Raw genomic sequence first — 8,347 nt, 5'->3', positions numbered from 1 at the left:
TCGGTGAGATAAGGGATAGGCGCTTGTGTTCCAAGGGGCCACATAGACTTCCATTGTGAGCGCCTTTCTATCAACACATTGTCTTTGCAAACTGAGGCATGTCACAGATCTCAATTGGTATTTACCCTGGATTATTCCTTTATAGCAAAGATAATGAGACTGGGTGTGAATGAACAGTTTGATATAAAACATGCCTTATTTATTTTAATTTTTTAGCATTTTATACAGCTTATTAACTGTACTCCAACAATATTTTAGCTTTGTGACGATCAGACTGTGTTGACCTTTGACTGACAGAGTGACTCAGGAAAACTCTTTCCCACCATTTGAAGACATTATAAGTTTAATTTGTTGATGGATAATTATATATGAACAAAACAACAAGGACTATAGCACTATAGTTACCTGCATAATTTCATATCCTGTTAGAACAAAATACATGTCTTCACACATTTATCTACTGATGAGAAAATGTAATGAAAACGGATTATGTTTTACAGAACCCAGGACTGGATTTCTATTACATCCAGTGAAAACAGCCCATGTTTTCTTTTGCATGTCACACGCATTTTTTTAGATTCTCAGTTGTTGCATGCAATATTAGGTTAACTGTTGTGCAGGCTGTACAATGCTATTTATATTTAAAATTAAATATAAACATGCTATTAAAATGTTCAGTGCAGCCATACTCACACCCAAAATCCTGTCTTTATTTAACCTGCAAGTGTTTAGGTACTTCTTTTATATCACCCACTGATGTTACAAAAATACACACAAGCCTATGCTGTAGGCAGGACTCTGTTTTTGGAACATAATATGATTGGGCAGCAGGGGGTGTGGTTACACAGATTTCTGCAGTTTTTTACAAGTAAAATATATATATATATATATAAATAAAAGAAATAAAGAAAAACAAAATCACACTGTGAACACATGAATGTGGTTCAGAAATAATAACAGCAGGTTTATTGCTAGAATGCAGAATGATTTTATTTTTCTTGTTGGTGCCTAAAACATATAAGGAAATCTAAAGATGTATAATAATTTATTCACACCACAAATTCACACATATTATTAAACTAATTTGTTCACCAGTGTCATTATGTAAATATTAACATACACAGCTTTCAAAAATACTGTTATGTTGGTCCTCAATGCCAATTTTTACATAGAGTAACAACACACCAAAGGTAGCATGTGGTATCACAGTGGGAATGCTACACATATACAGTCATACAGAAGTCATTAAGTCTTTTTGAATCTATTTTTTGACTTACTTTTTAGAATCACATTTGTTTATATCCTGTATTTTTGTGAAAGAGTCTAGAGCTTCATGAAACAAGCCGGAGTGGGAGGGAAGCAAACAGTCGGCACACTGCGTCAGATCTCCCATAAAGGCAGGCAGTAGCAAGAGCTCTTGATTTAGCCGCTCCACGTTGCTTATGTTTGCCAGCTCGTCCTGTCCCAGGACCATGACCATGCAGTTCCACACATTCTCCAGCAGCTCACTGATGGCAGGGCCCCCACCCCCACTCACTGTAATCAGCATCAGGCTCTCCTGAAAGACCCCTCAAGCCACACGACTCCCTCGATCCGTCTCACAGCTTGCTAACTACGCCCCATGGCCGGCGCCAAACATATGGACACCATTTAGGCAGCCGATGATGGAAAAGGGAAGCAGTCTGGTGGAGCCTCGTGAGAACAGAGGGACCCCCCTGGAGGCTGTGAGGCACAGCAGTTAGAGGGTCTCTGTTTGCAGCATAGTGAATGTAGACTGGGCTGAAAAAGTTACTCTAAACACCAGTCAGTGATGGAGACATCGTATAAAGCAAAACAAATCAACACAACACATGAGAAAATTCAACACTGAGCATACTGCAAAAGACACTACACCAAAAAGACACCTGTGTACGTTAAGATGGGGTAAGATGCCTCCCTTAAGAACAATGTGCTTTTACTTTTAAATTGTAACATGTTTGGATATAAATTTAACAAGTGCAGGATGTTGATGCATCAGCCAATGTGTTATTAAGGGAAACTGAAAGAAACATTTGTTATTTTAGTTGTCTTAGCACAAAATGTAAAATTATTCATTTACATTTACATTTTATTATTAAGCAGATGCTTTTATCTAAAGCAACTTACAAATGAGGACAATGGAAGCCATCAAACCAACAAATGAGCAACAAAATGTTAGTGCTGTGACAAGTCCCACATAGTCTACCGCAATACACATAGCTATTTTATTTTTTAAGAAATTAATAAAGTAGATAGAATAGAAATAGAATAGAGGGAGCTAGTGTTAGAGTGTCATGTTATCATTACTTTTTATAATAAATAAAAAGAAAACAAGTAGATAGAATCAAAAGAGAATAAACAGTGTTAGAGGGTTAAGGTTTTTTATAATAAAGAAAAAGAAAAGTAGATTGAATAGAAATAAAATAGAGTGTTAGTATTAGTTTTATTAATGTATTAATATTTATACTTTTTGATATATTAATATAATGTTATTGAAATGGATCTTCATTAATAATCTTGTTCCGTTTATGTTATTTATATTACATATGATATAATATATTTTATATTATATAACATAAAATCGGATAAAAAGCCTCTTTTTTTAAATGCTATGAAAACATACTGTATGGTGAAAACTACATTATGTGGAAGAGAGTTATAAAGCACAGTTTAAACAGACAAATGGACAAATAACAGGTCAATTCCCTATCTTAAAAATTGAAATAATAATGATGAAACTAGCAAAGAAAAACACAATCTCGGTGTTAACAGATTAGAGGAATGTTCTGCAGGAACACACTCTGAACACAATAACCTGTCACTGTCATTTCTTTATTCTGTAAAAGTAAGAAACGTCTTTATGTTCAGTGAAGTCTGAAGTGTAATGCAAAATAGAAACATTCACGTGAATATGTAACATTTATAACTGCAAACTGCAGTTTATGCGCTGAGGAAACACATCTCACACATTAAACAGCACATGCATCTGTCAAAGCGCCTGACAGGACCAGCCGTGTTAAACATCACACTAATGCATTAGCTTGAAGTATAACATGAAGCACTCTCATGTTTCGGGCAGCTTGGATCACGCATCTTTCCCGCAGAAGCTCACTTCTGATTCATCCACTACTTTTCGGATGCATTTCGTCCATAGGAATGCTTGTTTCACTGCTGTAATTTAACATGAGCGGTGGTCTGACGCGACTCATCGATAATGACATTCGTAGTAGATTATTTCCATTATCGATTATTATCGATTAGTTGTTGCAGCCCTAGAGTATCCTATGACATGTTTAATTGCCCATATTTTAATTTAAGATATGTAGTATTTAAGACACTATACTTTCGAACTGAATGGCTGCACTGAATAAGCCTATAGTAGGCTATAGGTTTTAATGCATATCAAAGATGTGCAAATCTGAAATGTATACGTTAATTGAAATTGAAAAAAAAAAAGAAAAAAAAAAAAAGGTTTTGGCCCGAGGGAAACTTCTTATCTTTTCTTACTCTACTAACTGGAAAAGCTGGTCTTCATGCAAAGTAACGTATAAAAGCAAACGTGACACATCTGCGGCAAAATTCCGTTTAGTCTGTGTGTTTTTCTCCAGTCTAATCACACAATCATTGAATGGACAAACCTGCTAATTAAAGCTGAAATATTCAGACTGCTGTAATAAGCGTTAGTTCACCTAAGTTTATCGGTCTGACTAAGAATTTTTGCTTACAGAATTAACACGCCAATGATTTAAGTATGCAATTGCTAATAAGAAAAATAATTTATTTTCTTGCCTGACTTTAAGAGTTGTAAACTTCACGTATCCACAGCAACATCTCTGACTACAGGGGCTTCGCTCTTCTTCGCAGCCAGAGAAAGTAAAAGGGAACTGATGGCTCCATACCGCCGCCTTCCGGAGACTATATGTGAATGCAAGTAGAATGTATAAAAACACTTCATGCTCGTTGTTGGTTCTGTTCAGCACTTAACTGCAATTAAATGTTTATCAATAATTTGTCTAACGTATATTTAACATTTTATTTTTATCAATCCTGAACAGTCTAAATTTAATATTGAAGTATAAAATAGTCAACACCCACTTATTTTCAAAAATACTTGTTTATAATTAAGTTAAATCTGATGTTTTTTTCTTTTTTTATTATTATTATTATAATTTTTTTTTTTTTTAATGAACTGGAACTAGCAACCGAAAATAAAATTTAAGATATGACACATGTATTCACTGGTATGTTTAAATATTTGAACAATTTTAATCAAATACATTGGTCTTTCTAAACATTTATAAATTGACAATAAAACTACAGTGTTTGTAGTTCAAAACTGTCTTTAAGTATTTTTAATGTCTTATCTTAGTTTTTAAAGGGTTACTCCACCGCAAAATTTAAATTTTGTCATTAATCACTTACCCCCATGTCGTTCCAAACCCGTAAAAGCTCTGTTCGTCTTCGTAACACAAGATATTTTGGATGAAAACCGGGAGGCTTGAGACTGTCCCATAGACTACCAAATAAATAACAGTGTCAAGGTCCAGTAAAGTATGAAAAGCATCATCAGAATAGTCCATCTGCCATCAGTGATTCAACCGTAACATTATGAAGCGATGAGAATACTTTTTGTACACGAAGAAAACAAAAATAACAACTTTATTCAACAATTCCTCTCCAAATCAGCGTAGCTCCATTTTGGCAAATCTGAGCAGTACGCAGGCGGCGTACGCTCTTCTGTATCAGCCCCACTATGCCGATGCGTTATTTGCTTTCAAACCAAAGCGCAAAAAAACATATCCTAGTGGCGCGGCTGACACAGAAGAGCGTACTCCGCCTGCGTACTGCTCAGATTTGCCAAAAATGGAGCTACGCTGATTTGGAGAGGAATGTTGAATAAAGTCATTATTCTTAAAGTATAATTAATAAGTATTAATAATATAAATATAAATATATAAATATTTATATATAATATATAAATATATAAAGTATAATTAATAAGTATAATATTAATATAAATACTATTAAGTTATTATTCTTGAATAAAGTTATTATTCTTTGTGTACAAAAAGTATTCTCATCGCTTCACAACGTTACGGTTGAATCACTGATGGCAGATGGACTATTCTGACAACGCTTTTCATACCTTTTATGGACCTTGACACTGCTATTTACTTGGAAGTCTATGGGACAGTCGCAAGCCTCCCGGTTTTCATCCAAAATATCTTAAATTGTGTTCTGAAGACGAACAAAGCTTTTACGGGTTTGGAACAACATGGGGGTAAGTGATTAATGACAAAATTTTCATTTTGGGGTGGAGTATCCCTTTAACGAATGAAATGCTTAATGCATACCAGAATGAACAACATTAACACCTTAAAATGCAATCAACTCTGCTCTGACGTCCATTGTGAGACACTTACAATTGGCAAGTCAAATGTAAACCACTCAATATCTTTGAGTGATGCTGCGGTCTTTGGCATTTTTTTTATCCATCTAAACAAGCCAATGAAATTAACTAAAAAAAAAAAAAAAAAAAAAAAAAAAAAGTAATCATTTAAACGGGGTAGAAATCATGACAGAATGTAATCAATTACAGTCCTGGACAGAACTCTGGTGAGAACATAGTTCCTTGTTTTCAGTTTTTTTAAGCCAGTATAAACAGCTCAAAGATGGCATGCCTCATTTAACCTACTAGATCACACTCTTATGCTCCTTACAGTTCATGTATTATTTTGATTATGTCATTATACCGGTCTTTTTATTGGTTTAATGGGTAGTTGACACACCTTAGATAACTGTTGCTTAAATTACAAACTGATTGTTGTTAAGATCATCAACTAGCTGATAATAAAAAATAAAAAAAATACATGCAATTTTTTTTTTTTACATTTTATTTTAGTCCAGCTCTGTTCCTCTTCCTCTTTACTCCATCACGCTATCATAGCATACAGTATATAACATCATCAGTTCTGAAAAAAGCTGAATTGCTAAGCCACATTCTATTATGGTAAACAGTACCACAACGACAAGAATATGTGCCAAAGAACTAAATTTTTTCATATTTCTTATTCCATAATCTAGAAGAAAGGAGGCAGCTATTAAATTACAAAGAAAACAAGTAAAAGAAAAGTAACACAATGCGTGATAAGAGACATTTTTTACATCTGTGATTTAGATATGCTTACTGGCTTTTCTTTCGTAATACTTCATCCTGTGCACATTTCAAAATGCCGGTTTTGGGTCGGGGGGTGCAATCAAAAACACATTAAATAATTTCTGCACAATTATTTCAGGAATGATCGAGAAGTCAGGAATTACAAATCACATCACTGGTTGTGACATATCAAGATTTTTATAACATCAAGGTAAATTTGACCAAAAAATTAAAAAATTAAAAAATAAAATAAATAACATTACAATTGATCGGAATGCAATTTTATGGCTTTTTGATTTTTCTTCATTAACAAGGCACCAAAGAGGAATGACAAGATCGCTGCACCTCATAGACGATATACCAATAAATTCAGCAAAAAGCCTTGCAGAGAGGCTCCTTGTTAAAGTTGCAGTATGTGGAACTGGCAAGGAGAGGATACTTGAGACATCATTGGTCCTCTTTACATGCCCATTCGAATGCTCTGAATGATCTGGAATATTGCTGAGGAGAAAAAAAACAAACAAAACAACAACATTACAGAATGCTGACATTACAGCCTTTGGAAAAGTTGAGGAGGAAGAGTATTGAAAATCTGAACTTGGTGAAGTCAAGGCTTAACATGAACGGCAGCTTCGGGATTAAGCGGGATATAACGGGCCATGCATGTGCTAGTGGATATTTATGTTTCTCCACTCTTTTCTCTCACAAAAGAAAATGATCTGCTTTTCTCAAAGAGTGTCATTTCAAACAGTGCAAACCTTATGCTTCTCCAAAGCACATAAGTTAAGGCAAGCAAACAGAGAGCAAGATTACCAAAATCATGCAACGAAAATGTCATTTGTTCAAAGCAAACATATTCACATCATAATCTACATCTTTTATCAACACCTCCAAGCCAGCTGGAAAGTAGATCCATTGCTCTTGTTGGCAATGTTCTTCAATGCTGTTTTAAGAGTAAGAGCACCTGCAAATCCACGTGTTGTACCCAGTGAACATAAGCAGATAGAGTCATGCTATCAGTCCAGCCTTGTCCATGTAAACAGTGTGCATTATTATCTCGGCCTTCACTACAGTGCAAGGTTTCACAGTGTGCCAAAAAAAATGAGTGGAGGTCAGCTCTGTCTACCTACCTTGGACTTAACAAAAATTGCAACATATGCTAGTATAAAAATAAAATACCATTTCATTTAATGTGTTTATGATTTAATCGAAGACATGACAGATCACTTGGAAATCTTTTGTATTGGTAAGTTACTCACCTGAGCCGCAGACAACAAAGATGAAGAGCGCCAGGAGCCACGGTCCCACCGAAACTTTATCATCACTGACGTTTCTCTGCGTGAATTTACATTTAAATCAGATGCAATCGCGCAGTTTTAGTTGTATAGTTGTTAGTAGTAGCGCAGTGGGGTTTAGCAATAAAAGCATACGCTGCAATATTAAGAACCAATATTTCACTGCAAAACCAATAATTCCTAATAGTAATAATAGCATTAAACGTTTCGCTTTAAAATCGGTTAAGTAAACACCTTACATTAAGTTAATTTCACTTCTGTTGTTACGTTATCGAGCATCAAGAAGAGTTGTCGTACCGATGCTTTGACGTTGCCTCTCTGGGTGATGTTTTTGCTGTGTTTCTCATTGGCCATACGAATCCTCTGTTTGGCGACCATCGTTACAAATGCTGGTGGTTTGTAAAAGTGAGCTGGAGACGGTCACAAACACTGCGAACCCAAACTATCGAGGATGAAGAGAGAACTACGTCGATTTTTGTCTACGTACACAGAATGTAAGCTCCGCCCACACCGGAAGATCGCAAATGACTGATGCTCGGACCCATAGACATATAAATACCTATGCTCGGACCGCCCAGCTTTAATATAAATGTCTATGCTCGGACCGCCCAGCTTTTTGAAAAACGCTGATAATAAACGTCAAGACATTTACTAAAATTAGTTTTTACAATTTTGTACCAGCCTTGCGTAACGTTAGTGTGTAAATCTTGGATTTTTGCAAAGTGTCTGTGGTGTTAAAAAGTTATATATATTTTTTTCATTGCATTCCATGTCAGGAACACGTTTAAAACTGTTTGTTGTGGTTTAAAACAGTCAGGAGAAGTGTAACTTTATTTCTGGAAACAGCAAATACAAATACTGAATTTTTAATGAGCGT

At 35.1% G+C, this 8,347-nt stretch overlaps 1 protein-coding gene across 1 annotated transcript; it reads right to left on the bottom strand.

Moving 5' to 3' along the window:
• Positions 1–6,092: 6,092 nt before the first annotated feature.
• On the bottom strand, positions 6,093–7,972 carry LOC109071347 (stress-associated endoplasmic reticulum protein 1-like). Its single transcript, XM_019087804.2, has 3 exons — positions 7,768–7,972; positions 7,435–7,510; positions 6,093–6,676 (listed from the first exon to the last, which is right to left on the bottom strand). The coding sequence occupies exons 1-3, from the start codon at positions 7,846–7,848 to the stop codon at positions 6,636–6,638; spliced, it is 198 nt and encodes a 65-aa protein (XP_018943349.1). The 5' UTR covers positions 7,849–7,972; the 3' UTR covers positions 6,093–6,635.
• Positions 7,973–8,347: the final 375 nt, after the last annotated feature.

This window comes from Cyprinus carpio, chromosome A2, assembly GCF_018340385.1.
Source record: "Cyprinus carpio isolate SPL01 chromosome A2, ASM1834038v1, whole genome shotgun sequence".
Lineage (NCBI taxonomy): Eukaryota > Metazoa > Chordata > Actinopteri > Cypriniformes > Cyprinidae > Cyprinus > Cyprinus carpio.
Note: the sequence above shows the minus strand (reverse complement) of the source record. Positions and strands in the feature narration are given on the sequence as shown.

Bases quoted from the DNA above. Each gene is read 5' to 3' on its own strand.
- LOC109071347 (XM_019087804.2), bottom strand. From the start codon at position 7,848: ATGGTCGCCAAACAGAGGATTCGTATGGCCAATGAGAAACACAGCAAA. The intron at 7,511-7,767 runs GTACGACAACTC...AAATTCACGCAG, and splicing joins GAGGCAACGTCAAAGCATCG to AGAAACGTCAGTGATGATAA. The intron at 6,677-7,434 runs GTGAGTAACTTA...TTTTCTCCTCAG, and splicing joins CTTTGTTGTCTGCGGCTCAG to CAATATTCCAGATCATTCAG.